Source organism: Linepithema humile, chromosome 1, assembly GCF_040581485.1.
Source record: "Linepithema humile isolate Giens D197 chromosome 1, Lhum_UNIL_v1.0, whole genome shotgun sequence".
In the NCBI taxonomy this organism is placed as follows: Eukaryota; Metazoa; Arthropoda; class Insecta; order Hymenoptera; family Formicidae; genus Linepithema; species Linepithema humile.
Window position 1 is genome coordinate 39,101,979 of NC_090128.1, and position 14,968 is coordinate 39,116,946.

Sequence of the window (14,968 nt, forward strand, 5' to 3'; positions counted from 1 at the left end):
TATTGAAAGGTAGAAACAACGCTGATTCGTTCCGCTCGATTAAACTTGACTGGATGAAAAAACAAGGCGCATTTTTCCTTTGTACTAACTTTTATTTGACAAATAAAAAGTATCCGTTACAAATAATTGTAAACTGTATATCTTATACAGTACACACACATCGTGATACGAACGAGTGTATAGCGCTCTCGCTATCTCTCTCTCTCTCTCTCTTTCTCTCCCACTTATGATCAGTTTGCTCGCACATTATCTCTTTCAACCCTTCCGCGATTCCGAAAGCCCAACTGTAGTATATAAACCGGTTTATATCTTGGCGTCGATATTTTCTCCATGCATACAAGAGCACTCACAATCACAGACACGCATTTTACACATGCATACCATGGCGCTTGCCATTCACACACGCGTGCTTTATGTGCCTCGTCGTAAGTGAAACGGATTATAGTTAACAAATGTGTTAGACGAAAAATGCATTCACGCGGACGAAGCTTCGCGCGGTACAGTTTTGATTCAATTTTATTTTTATATTTCGGGTTTTCGCACGCCCGTTTGAATAAGGGACGCGGATCCCCATCCGTGTGGAATTCGGCGGATCAACTGATTTCCTGATGGGACTGTTCACAGATCAACAGACTCGATGTATCCTTGTCACATCACAACTAAGTAATATTAATCAAGTCGTTCTAAAATAGAAAAAAAAACAAAATAAACAGTAAAATAATGATACAAAATATATGCAATGTAACGCGTGTTACGCAAAAAGAATTTTGCTATTTTTTTCGGTGTCCTCTGAACCCAAATTTGAACAATGATGAACGGATACTTAGACGAAAAAAGAACTTTAAAAAAAAAAATTAAGGACTCCAACGTCACAGATGATTGCACTCACTTCTCCGTGAACAGTCGATCGAAATCTCATCAAATCTCGCGAGAATGTGGGAGATCTCTAAATCTATGAAGCTCGTCGCACATGCGAATTTACATATAGAGCGCGATCGCCGATGACGCTTGTACAATTTAATTTCATTCGATACACGATAGTTTGCCGAATGTTCATCGATCAACTCGCGCCACGTCCCTAATGTAAAACGACACACGCGACGGTCCTAAAAGCGCGACGGACGTGTCGCATCGCCTACTGGTCGATTACGCGTCTGTAATGGACATTTCGCCGCGATTCCAGATGCTTAAAAATGTCCCTTGTAGGCACCCTAGTGAGGGGGTGGCGTTTACTGACCAGACTAAAATGTATTCAGAGGAGAGAGAGGAAAAAAAAGGGGGGTATTTACGAATTAACTCGGGGCTGACCATCGGTGGCGGGAAAACGGGAAACGGCGATTCCACCAGAATACGTCACGTTTGGAATTACGTCGATCACGCTCCTTTTTTCTTTTTTCAATCCTTCTTTTTAATCAAAGGGTTGTACTGGTTTTAATATAGTCTGTCATAACATCATGACAATTCGATCTCCCAGCGTGCGCGTTTCGAGGACATTACCTAACTATATTTAGGCGCATTTGCTTTCGTGAGTTAAATTAAACTATTCGGGGCGGTTTTATTTTTTCCATTACGATTGCTCGCAGGGCTGTACTGAACAATGCTCATTTTTTTCAGCACAATCCTTTAATTGCACTTGGCAGAATTTATCTATTTGTTTAAAAATACAACCGTTCGAGCAATCGCACATGTTTCAAGAGTACTAGTATGTAGTACTATATGTTAGAGATATATTTACAGATTATGTACGCCGAATCCGGCTGTTATCTGCGAGACTGCAATCATATCTTTACACGAGAATCTTAGATGAGATTTTGGACATCGACGAGGGTGATCATGATGATAGCATTTAATGCAATACACCGGCGGCAACAGCGTCGTGATTTCAGAATAATAGTCGATTAAACTCGAATTCGCAGGTTCCTTGCGAAGCTCTGTACATTGTAATGCGGAAAAATAATTTTAGAGCAAATAAAAAACAAACTGAGAAACATAATTTTTCTATCATGCTCGTAGGAAAACCTATTAGTGGACTTGATCGATTTATTAAAATGTTACTAGCATATCGGATATCGTTGTAGTCAGTTTCGATTTTATCATCCTCTAAATCAACGTTCCCTCTTCGCCGATGGCGCCCCTTTATTTATGTCTCATCATTAATTAAGCCTAAATAGTTTTACTCATTATCGCATAACACTAAGAACGCCATTTTTATGCGTCTTCTATATAGATAAAGATATAATTAGTACAGATTTGGGGTGGGATACGATAACGCAAAAATATTCTATTATAATAATCGTATTATAATTATATATATATATAAATTATACATATATATATATATATATATAAATTATATATATATATATAAGTAGTAATAATTAATAATAATTATAATGTATCATAATAATAATGCAACAGCAGAAACGGTGTATGCGGCAATCAAAGAGGGGAAAAAGGCGTCAGGATCTTATGTACAGTTTCTCATCGCAAATATATCATCAGTTTTTCTTCTTGCAAATTTATCTAATGAAATCTTTCTCTCTCTCTCTCTCTCGCTCTTCCTCGCTGCGATCTCTCCCGTTCCTTCGACACTGTTGCCCTCGCATTCACTCTATGCGCATTTACTCTTATTTCAATAGGATTAGAATTTGTAAAGAATTTATCAAAAAGCTGGAAAGAAACGTAATGAGAAAAGTGTGCGTTGTCAAGTCTCGATGTTCAGGAGAGCCGCTTACGCGTGAAACGGTTTCAAATTGGCTGTCTCGCGCCTACGTCTCGATTGTTGGTTAACACACTATTACGGTTCGAAAATAAAACACATTGATTCCGTTGGGCGAAAAGGACAAGATCTGACAATAATCAAAAACGAAAAAAGAGAAAAAGGAGATTGGCTCTTCCCCGTGGAATAATGGCGCGCGCCATTACGGTCATTACAAAAAAGAATTTGGATTTCTTTCGAGTGATAAATACATTTTCTCGGGAATGCTAACATCGGGGAACACGGTGCGATTGCTCGCCAGTTTGAAACCCCCCGCTGTCGTATCGACAGTATCTCCGACATGATACAAATAAGAGAGTTCTATATTTAAAAAAAGGCCGACGTCAAAAACGGTGCTCGATTGGTGAATCGATTTACTTTGGTTGCTCCCCAGCAGAAAAATACAAGTCGGCTGTTTTAGTACGCTATATAGATTTATAAATGTCGAATAAGAGGTCTTCGTTTTAATTCGAGAGATTGTAAATTTATATAACATCTTAATATCATACTTGGGACGATCGGAGATTGGACGATAAAAACCACCCCAGAAGAAGTCGATTTATATTTCTCGTTGGAGAGCATTCTCTGCAGGCTGTAATGGACGACTACCATTCTCGAAAATAGTATCTCGCCATGTCAAGGTCACGTTAGCATCAACCACAAGCGTTTGTTTTTTTTTTTCTTTCTGGGAGAGGGTGACACTCGCGTGTGGTGCGGTGTATGTATGTAAATCCTACAGTTTATCTCGCACGCAGAACTTGTCGCCAGAAGTTGCGTATGGATCCCGGGTTTCTTCGCACGTGTTACAGCGGGTGCTTGCCAACATACTTGTTTCAGTTTCCACTTTCAGCGTTTATGTGTTTGCCCAAGAAATATTACTAAAAAAAAAGTTACAAAAGCGCATCTTTGGCTCCCCCCCTCCCGCGAATGCATCCTTCACCACTTAGTAATGATCTGCATTCTCGTGTACGCTGAAACAGAAAAATAGCGAAGATTTCGTTCACTCGAGTGCTGACAATCATCGAAATTGTAGGAAATTCGAGGACGAGGAAGAAAAAGTGAATTAAAAAGATATGGTTAGATATACATTTTCTCTATATATCAACTTGCAGAATTTTAGCTCTCTCACAAGCTATTAAATAGCCTATATTTGAAAAATGACTTTACAGTGGATCAAGTAAAAGCGCAGAATGATAATGCAAGCATCTCATGTCGCACAAATAAGATTAAATAATCGTTGAAAGCAGTAATTTAACGATATCTGAGCAATGCTACAAATGTACTTGAATACGCAATAACGATAGCGCTCTCGAAGCCTTAATCGTATTAGTATAAACAGAACGGAATTGGAATAGCATTATTAAAGATCCGTGACGATCCGAACATAAGTAGATACTACGGCGGCGTATAGATTACTCTGACCGCGATGATTATAGTCATATTGTCACTACTATTCATTCGAGCAAAATTACGACGCGTCGATGAGCAAACGGAGCGCAGCGGGAGTGATGTTAGTTCCAAAAGCAGGTCTCGGAGAGGCGGCGTTTGCGAGCGCCTTTGTAGGATGATTAGTGATTCCTTGTTACATCGAAAGTAGAACAACAAAATCACTAGTCTTCCATACAACGGTGCTCCATTTTCCTTTACGCTGGGCTAGAGATTCTCTAGCGCGTCGTTCTCCTTTATTTCCGTCCTCCACCATTGCGAGTGTTATATTCATCTCGTTCGTTTGGTTAGTCGGATTGTGTTAGTTCCTGGAGGTGAGATGAGATGACCCGATGCGATGGCGGCGATGCTGGTTATGAAGCGGATAAAATACGAAGGAACTATTATCGCGCAAAGAACGGCGGAGAAAAACACTCTGACGATCGAGTACGGCATATAAAATCGAAGAGTTTAAATGTTGCATATGTCGCTCAGAACAAAAATACCAGATTGACTCGATTTTGCACTCTTATAAATAGTTCATAAAGTTATTTTTATCATTCGAGATACAAGACGTAAATACGTAACATTACGTACATGTAGATGGTAATTTGTTTTTCTTCGATTTTATTATAACAAATTTTTTTTGTTCATTATATAAAAGTGTTATGCAAAGCTTCGCAAAATTATACCAAAGTAGCAGCGCATTAAATGATACGAATTACAATATCATACAAGCTGTTATATCGCATAATTTTTATGACATAATTAAAAGTACATGCTTAAATGTAAGGTTACAAACATATCAACAGGATCTCGTAATATACGTCTTCTCTTTTTTTTTAGGAGGATTTAATCAAGAGCTTCGTCTTTATTTGAGGGCGCAATTAACATTAAGTATGTCTGATTCTAAATTTTGCCGACATGATGTAAAGACAGCGGTTTGTGTTAACATGAGATGAGAAGCAGATATATACCTACATTTAGCAATAAGGTAACAATACATAATGTCGTAATAATTACCTCTGCTGCAGCAGGTACTGGGCCATTTGTATCTGACTGGGAATCCCGGTAATAGTGATAATACGATCATTACTGCCAGGCAGTGGCTCGTCTATAGTTATTCCAGCACCACTGTCGGATCTGATCTTTCTGATCCTCGCACCACCCTTGCCGATTATGGCCCCGGCCAACTGTAAGTAAGAACATTTTCTTTATTACGTGAAAAAAAAGATCACATATATTTTATTCCAATTTATAAGCAATTATGGTCGAATAACTCGCGATTAGACAAAACCAATACTCGTACTTTTAAGAGGAGTGAAAGAAACACAGGAAGTAAATATAATGGACTTACGTCTTTAGGAATGGTGACCTGAGTGCTAGTCTTGTTTCCACTCATATTACTCTGGTTGCCTTGATTGTTTCCACCCATAGGTGGGCCACCCATCCCCGGGTTACCGCCGCCACCTAAGCCATTGGGCGCGCCTCCTTGCATTCCCCATCCATCACCTGCGACAAAAAGAACATTAATGGACTCGTGTGTCACGTGTGCACACATCTTCGACGACGCGCGGCAATTTAACGAAATGTTCATCACTAGTATCTTAATTCCCATCGGATTTATTCTAATGTTTCTCACGCAATTAAGGATCCCCGGACTTCTCAATTCAAACGCTAAAAGATGTTTCATCATCTTCGGCGCAATGGATCATCGGGATTCTTCCTTACCGTTGTAATTTCCGCCGCCGTAGGGTGGCGGTCCGCCTCGGTTCCCGCCGCCGCCGTATCCACCGCCGCCGCGGCCACCTTCGTAGCCGCCACCGCTGCCGCCACTGCCACCGCCGCCGCCTCCCACGCGCGAGTTACCGCCGTATCCGCGATCTGGCGGACCGCCGGACATTCCACCGCCACCGCCACCGCCACCGCCGCCGCTGTTTCCGCCACGTGGACCGCCTCTTGGTGCCGGAGGGAAACCGCGGTTCATCTCGCCAGGACCGCCGCCACGATTGTCGCGTCTTGGTGGCATTCCGCCGCCGCCGCCGCCGCCTCCGCCGCCTCCGGCGCCGCCGCCACCGCCACCGCCGCCGCCGCCGCCACCGCCGCCGCCACGACCACCGGGCCCGCCGAATCCACCGACTTTGCCCTGACCGCCATCGGCGCTACCGTAGCCGCCGTAGTCGTCGGCATAAAAGTCGTCGAAGTTATGAGGGTCGTACGGATTGTTTACACCCTTCAGTGGCGACTGAAAAATAAAAATACAACGTTACTCTTTCAACGTTGTTTCAAAATTTATTTCTAGATAGACTATACAGGGTGTCTCATTTAACTTGAGACACTAAATATTTCGAAAAATAAGCATTGTACGAAAAAATGTCCCAAATAAACTTAATATTATCAAGGGGGACATCTGCCTGTGTAAAAATTAACCCGCCCCCACTGCCCCTTAGAGGCGGGTGGCAACTTTGAAATTTCAAATAAGAACCCCCATTTTTTATTGCAGATTCGGATTCCTTGGAAAAAAATACGTAAGTTTTGTCCGAGACATTTTTTCGAATCGTGATAGATGGCGCTGTAATCAGTGAAAATTAGTTTTTGCCATTTTCTCTCACAATCGGGGTACTTTATTTCGGTGAGTCCCCTCGCCTCTCACTATTCAATTACAATAAATGCTCGAAATAATGACTTTCCATTTCGATGCATTTATTAACTCGAGCTTGGAATGCTTGTACACATGTAAAAAGTGTATCTGGCGTTATTTGTGCGTAAGCATATCTAATACGTTCCACCATGTTTTCTCGAGTATTTACAATATTACATAATGTATTTGGTACTTCTGTATACACTTTTTTTTTAAGGTAACATAAAATTATTTCAACTTTCTCCTCTAAAGATAAATAATCCATTATTTATTTGCTAAAATAAAGAACGCGTCCGTAAAAAAACAAGTAGCTAGCGTACCAAAACTATGAGGCATCTACATATGTAGTAAATTTCTGAAATACTGAAAATACTGAAAAGGAGAAACAAAATAAATGAAAGAAACTAAGTCAGAACAATTCTTCAATAACTGGATTCTTTAAATTTCAAGTCAAATAAATTTCAGTAATACGTACGCTAGCTACTTGTTTTTTACGGACGCGTTCTTTATTTCAGCAAATAAATAATGGATTATTTATCTTTAGAGAAGAAAGTTGAAATAATTTTGAAATAATTTAGAAAGTTGAAATAATTTTATGTTACCTTAAAGAAAAAGTGTATACAGAAGTACCAAATACTCGAGAAAACATGGTGGAACGTATTAGATATGCTTCCGCACAAATAACGCCAGATACACTTTCTACATGTGTACAAGCATTCCAAGCTCGAGTTAATAAATGCATCGAAATGGAAGATCATCATTTCGAGTATTTATTGTAAACTAAAACAAAACAGTATTGTTTTACTTTTCAAAAAAATTGTTGAATATATTAAATCTTTCAAAAAAACCTGTCGTATAGGTATATTAAAATTTTCAAAAAAAGCTATTCTATATACTTCTTACAAAAAAATGTGGTATCAGGAAATGGCACCAAGTGGGACTAAAGAACTATGAAAAAACTTGAACACTATTGGCCGGAGCACAGACTTTTGCATAAAGCATAACGCATAAGCATAAGGAAATTGATTGGTCCATTTCTTTATGTATTTGCTTATGCTTATATATAGACCAATCAATTTCCTTATGCTTATGCGTTATGCTTTATGTAAAAGTCTGTGCTCTCGGCTTATTTCTATAAAACTCTTGTACATAAAGCTCTCGTATATATAATTAATTATATTATATACTATATTTTATCATATTTTACATGTACTATACTATATATACTATATATATTATTAGATATACTATATATATTATAAAAAAATTTTTTAAATATTTAAAAAATTAAAATATTTATTAAAAAACGCAAAAAAACTTGGCGCTGCTACAGTAAACTACATGTTAATTTCATTACTTTGAGGTGTAGCAGCGCCAAGTTTTTTTGCGTTTTTTAATAAATATTTTTATTTTTTAAATATTTAAAAAATTTTTTTATAATATATATAGTATATCTAATAATATATATAGTATATATAGTATAGTACATGTAAAATATGATAAAATATAGTATATAATATAATTAATTATATATACGAGAGCTTTATATACAAGAGTTTTATAGAAATAGTGTTCAAGTTTTTTCATAGTTCTTTAGTCCCACTTGGTGCCATTTCCTGATACCACATTTTTTTGTAAAAAGTATATATTAGGACCTTGAATAAGTTCTCGCTGTTTCTAATAGAATAGCTTTTTTTGAAAATTTTAATATACCTATACGACAGGTTTTTTTGAAAGGTTTAATATATACAACAATTTTTTTGAAAAGTAAAACAATACTGTTTTGTTTTAGTTGTGATAAGAGCGTGTACTTGGCGCCTTTTTTTTACCTTTTTTTAAAAAAGGTAATTTTTTGATAGATATTATTTCTTTTTTTTTAATAATATATATACGACAGTTTTTTTATTTAATATACATATACAACAATTTTTTTGAAAGTATTAAAAGACCTCGAGTTTCCGCTCGTGTACTAGCTTTCCGTTTATGTAACGCGTCGTTAAGCACTCTCGCGACCCGTTCGATCGCGTGCGCTTACGGTACGCTTAATAATTTTCTTTCACCCATTCGAGACATTACCTTTCGTCCGCTTTTCCGATAATTTCTCGTCTATCAAAAATTGAGGCGTTTTTTTCTAGTTAAAAATTTCGCAAGACCACGCAAGAACGTAGTCAAAAATTGATAGAGAGCAAACCTCTTTTCATTGATATAATAAACAGAATGAAATATTATAGCTTATTTATCTGTTTATTAATTTTAGTATTAATCTGTTTTCTAAACATAATTAATCATGCATTCTTTAGTTATTGATGTTATCTGGTGGAAAAAAAAACATACTTATTTTATCGATAATGATCGTAATCGCTGATTACTTAATCGAGAAATTTATCGTAACGATTCGTTGATATCGATAATAGCAAAAGATATAGTTGAAATTATATCAACGAGTCATTTAAATTATAGCTGTATTTGCTATAATTGCATTATGTTTATAATTGCATTATGTTTATAATTGCATTATGTTTATAATTGCATCATGTTTATAATTGCATTATGTTTATAATTGCATATATTATTATAATTGTATTATATTTTAAAGGTAAAAGATTTTCCCTTCATTAAATCGTACGTTTGTAATATGCTATATCATTATCGTTCGTTACTGATATTACAATTAGAAGTTGTGTACGTCGTTAAGTAATGAAGTATCGTTAATTATTAGGTATAGCATTCTATTAAACAGCACATGTTTCAAGACTTTAGTGTATGATTTGTCTAAAATAAATAAAATTAATTATCAAGGTTCAATATTTCTGTTCTATGTATATACTAAATTAGTTCTAACAATATTTATCATTTCCAGTCAATTTCATTTTGTGTTTTACAAGATTTTTTGTTTAGTTTATGTTTATAATCTTTTTTCTATGGATAAATAAAATTCAATAATATACCTAAAATATGATATAAACATTTTTTTACACTTAATTCTCTGCCCACACTGTGATGTGGATAATTTTGTTGTCAATCATAGCGTTAACTACAGAAGACGACTTATGCTATATTTTTTAAAATATAAAATTGACTGAAAATTACAAATATTGTTGAAACTAATCTAGAATACTCAGAACAGAAATATTAAACTTTGAGCTATTCAATTTTATTTATTTTAGACAAATCATCCTCTAAAGTCTCGAATCATGTATGAATAACCTGCAAAATAAAAAATTTTCAAAGGTGTAATAGATACTTACTAAGGCATTCACATTCACCAACATATCACTTATTTCATTTAATACGAATTTCTAACAAATTTGGTCACTCGCACTACACTGCTCTGGATTGATAAGCAGTCTTGAGTGTGCACCAAAGTAACAGAACAATGTAGTGCGAGTGACTAAATTTGTTAGACCGAATTCACTATTATTACTTTTTTATAACACTTTCTGATCTGAAAGGTTATGTAAAAATGTCAAATCGTAAGCGCACGCAGCGCGGCTTCTCAGCGCCATCAGCGCACCTAACGTCAGAAATCGGAAACTGGACATTTTAGCAGGACATTTTAGCTGGACATTTTTATCGTATTATTTTATATTGGCGCGAGACACTACCGTGTCTCTTGATATTTTATATAGACATTTCGACTTTGGACTATTATAACTTTTTTTCTACAGCACCTACAGTAAAAACAAGCATACTTTTCTTATATAATTTGGGTATGCGCTATCGATTGAGCCTATTATCAACTCAATCGGCCCAGCCGTTATTGAGATCCGATAATCTCGGCTCGTCTCAACTTTCGGGCTCGCGTAAAGATACACGGTCGGTCTTGCGCTGCGCGTGAACTTGGCGCGAGACACTACCGTATCTCTTGATTAAATAGTGAGAGGCGAGGGGACTTACCGAAATAAAGCACCCCGATGGTGAGAGAAAATGGCAAAAACTAATTTTCTGATTACAGCACCATCTATCACGATTCGAAAAAATGTCTCGGACAAAACTTACGTATTTTTTTCCAAGGAATCCGAATCTGCAATAAAAAATGGGGGCTCCCATTTAAAATTTCAAAGTTGCCACCCGCCCCACTCCCAAGGAGCGGTGGGGGCGGGTTAATTTTTACACAGGCAGACGTCCCCCTTGATAATATTAAAAGTTTATTTGGGACATTTTTCCGTACAATGCTTATTTTTCGAAATATTTAGTTGTCTCAAGTTAAATGGGACACCCTGTATATGGCGCCAGTAAGATAAAAGATTTTTAACTAAATAAGACACATCTAAAAATTATACAAAATATTTATTCTGCATAATTAACAACTGACAGTTGCATGTTTATAAAAAATCCTTCATGATAAGTTTCGCGTCCAAGATTCACAAAATATTCCAAAACTTTGTCTCCGATTTTTCTTAGCTCACAATAAATATTTCGATTATCATTGTTAAAAAGTTATTGATGTATTCTTTTATTTTTTTTTTTCTTATATAACATCTATATTGTATATATGTATCTTACTTTACGAAAACTCTCGTGGAAAGGTAAATCGAGTGCTCTTAGAATATATCATTATGTAGAGATTATGGTAATAATGAATGCATGAGAGGAATTCAAATGCTACGTAGAGAAGGATGTGAAATAAATCATATCGGCGTGTCTAACAAAAAGGATCGCATTTGCCAACACGTGCTAGATGTAATGGCGTAACCGTCGAAGATTTATGAGAAAGTCATGATCTCGTGGTGTACTTACGGTCTTAATGGTGGCGATCAATTCGCGTATGCATTCGATGCACGTCGTGGGTTTCCCGCAGATGCTGATGAGGCGATCCGTGCTGCGGGGGCAGGTGTTCGAATAGATTTTGATCCTGGCTCCGGTTTTCTGGAACACAAAAGATATTCGGGCACGTTAGACGACAGCCATTTAAAGATCGGAGTGAAGATGTCGGAAAACTTCCCGCATATTTATTTGCATTGGAAGGGTGAAGTAAGGATCTTCCGTTACGATCGAAAAGTTCCGCGGAATCGAGTAGATAATGATTCGAAAGTTCGCGTTTACACCGAACTCGGGTGCATGTCGCACTAGAAATATGGATCTGTTGACTCTGGGAAGAAACCTAATTTTATATTTTATATCTATATTTCTTTCTTCTTTAATAATTAAATTTCCCGTTTTCGTCAACTTTTCCACCAATCTGATCTTCATCCTTCACCAATTACTGATTTCAGCTGAGATTGATAATTACAAACGGCGACATCTACAACTCTTTTTAATTAGTATACAATCGTAAGTCACGACACCCGTCTATTCGTTCCCTCGGCAACTCTTGTCCATCTTCCGGTTAACGACTTAACGATGCTCGAATGTTTTCGTACGTGCCATACTAATCTACACTCCTGTTCTCTTCGCCGCGAGATTTCTAAGTAATACTTTCGAGACGACAATGGTCAGATCGCGTGCTGATAGTCGCTTAACGGTCCGCCCGTATTTCCCGAGATCGTGATCACACGCCACCGTACAAGTACGAGTGGCGGCAAAAATGCAGCCGCTCGATGGCCCTTCAATTTTTCTCCGGCTACTTCGTCTTGTCGTTCGCGCGCCGTAAAATAATCAACGCGCAAACTTTTGTTGCGCGGGGATAGCGAAACGGGGCTGTTATGGTAACCTTGCACATTTATAGAAGATGAACTGACAGAAAGTGATGTACTACATGCGATGAACGCGCAATAGTATGCGGAGATAGCTTTGATGCGAACAACGCAAAAATGAAAAATTGCCGATAACATCGACAGCTTGGTATGCTCAAACGCGAAATATCCAAAACAGATAACAATCTTGCTCGTGTGTGTGTGTGTGTATATATACGCGGCACAGCGTCCAGCAACTGTAACATTGTGCGGAGAAATCGCGCCGTTTAATTACGCAGATCAAAGCAGCCTCCCAAAACCCAGCTCTAGCCTCTGTACAGGTCCATTCAAACGTTTTCGAAGTAGACATTGAGGCCTACATGCGTATCTGAATACAGCGTTAATTTCGAGTGGGATGAAGAGCGATAGATTCGGGAGAAATGCACGGACAGAGGCAAAAAAAAAGAGAGAGCAAATGCGGTTTATGCTCCGAGTTTGACGATAGTTTGACAAAGTAGAAAATTGTATGTTTTTGAGGGAGGATGAAAGGATTCGGCGTGCATGCCGCTTTAATTTTGCGAAAAATGAAATTCGACGATATTCGATAGCCGGGGGAACAAACGGCGGAACACATAAGTCGCTCGCAGATACCTATAATTGATCAGCGAAATTAAATAAGCGGAGAAATGAAGCTGAGAAATAAAAGCTTGTCACTTGTACAGTTTTCCGATTCGAAGGAAAAATCGATGGAACGCCATTGCACACGATATACGAAAAAGTTAGACATGATTTTAATCAGATAGATTGATCGCGATGTGACAAGAAAAGAGAAAATAAACACAATTTCTTAAGCTTGCGTTTTCAAGTCTGTCAGCATCGTCGCATTCTATATTAGCTAGTCGAAAATGTACCACTCGATCTCACTGAAAACAAGTCGCTTTACTTTATTTATGTATTATAACGCCAAAGTAAGATTTATTGCGGGAGTCGGCGGAGCGACTTTGATAATTAATCGACGAAGCTGGAGAGAGAGAGAGAGAGAAAGAAAGAGAGAGAGAAAGAGAGAAAGAGAAAAGGGAGAAATAAAATGCGAAGATGAAAGCTTCTCGTTGTAGTGTTTCTTGACTCGCGTTTCTCGCAAGCAAGACGTCCCGGGGGGATTCTCGAAAGAAACTTCCGCTAGCCAGACTTTCAGCCTCTCTGACATTCGATATCAGTAAACTTGAAAAGAGCATTACAGATCGATTGGTGCCTTTGAAGAAATCAGGGTGCCATAAATAGTCGCGTAAGTCATTAAAGAGCTGAAGTATTCCGTAATTGCGTGACGGAAAGCGGGTTATTTTGAATCGAGCAATCGAACAATGATTCATCGACGTTCCACCGCGCCGAACGAGAGCTTCTTAAACGTAATACATTCTTGATTGTTCCGATGTGCCACGACTATATAGATTTTCAATTTTCCGGAAAGTTTTAGGAAGACCTTCCGAAACTTTCCGCGATCGCCGGACTTTCTCTTCAGTTAAAATTTTCCTGAATATTCAGGAGTCAAAAGTAATTAACCATCTCGTAAAAGTTTCAAGGTTAAAAACTTGAAATAATTATGCCATTTTGCGAATTCGAAGAATTAACGTTATAGATATAGAATAACTTTTAGCCTGATAACTTTCGCTTTATCGTTCATTTTACGCTTCTTATTCGAGGATTGAGTAATTATTTATGCGAAATACGACTTAAACAAAGACACGGAAAAATTTATATCAAATTTACGGAAGGTTACGGGTCTTTGTGCGCTCGTGTTAATTCAGCACGAACATCCGAAGGATTTCAAAGTCCTCGGACCGAGAGGATAACCATATGAGAGGGGCTTTGTGAAGATGAACCGCATTGCACCCAAATTCGCATTTGCTTAACAGTGCTCCGCTGCAGTGTGGCATCCGAGGTGCAGAAGTCTAAAGTTTACAAACTTCCGCGCGGTATTACCAGCAGCGTGATGCACTAATCTAAACAGTCGTCCCGTTCAATTCAACGCGACAAAGTTCCCATCCCGCAGTAAAGTTCCACACTGTCAACTGCACTTATGTAAACGCTAAGCGAGTCGAGAATACCGCTCGATACTAATTTCGATATCTGTCTTACTGGGGCGTTAATGATAACAATCTCAGAATCACATTGTGTTTACACGCAAATTTATTTTGTTAGCGTAATTCTTTATATTTTCCGCTTCTCATATCCATTTTTATATTTCTTGACTTTGATTCGTATCAGAGCTGTTGATTTATTATATTTGGAAATTAGAAATTGAAAATTTAGCAGATCTAATTGATTTGTTATTTTACATAAAAAGTAATTCAACACTCAAAAAAATATTTCGCTGATGTAGTTAGATTTCTAAATATCGCAACAAGAATGTATCGCTATTTTTCGTATCTGTGAAAACATTGTTTATCACATATAGAATTTATAGCAGTAATGTTCTAGCAATAGCTTCTGAAAAATTTAGGTACCATTGCTAAATGTTATTCATTGCAT

The 14,968-nt window shown here is 37.6% G+C and overlaps 1 protein-coding gene across 8 annotated transcripts in view; it reads right to left on the reverse strand.

Annotated features, from left to right (window-relative positions):
- Positions 1-71: 71 nt before the first annotated feature.
- The window catches only part of HnRNP-K (Heterogeneous nuclear ribonucleoprotein K), an 89,207-nt gene continuing 74,310 nt past the window's right edge, over positions 72-14,968 (reverse strand). For all 8 annotated transcript variants that reach the window (XM_067346952.1, XM_067346950.1, XM_067346955.1 and 5 more), the window contains 5 exons: positions 11,565-11,693; positions 5,915-6,428; positions 5,541-5,695; positions 5,207-5,376; positions 72-3,729 (listed from right to left, as the gene is read on the reverse strand). In XM_067346952.1, coding sequence (XP_067203053.1) covers positions 3,702-3,729; positions 5,207-5,376; positions 5,541-5,695; positions 5,915-6,428; positions 11,565-11,693 — 996 coding nt within the window. In that variant the 3' untranslated portion in view covers positions 72-3,701. The remainder of the gene's footprint in view (positions 3,730-5,206; positions 5,377-5,540; positions 5,696-5,914; positions 6,429-11,564; positions 11,694-14,968) is intronic.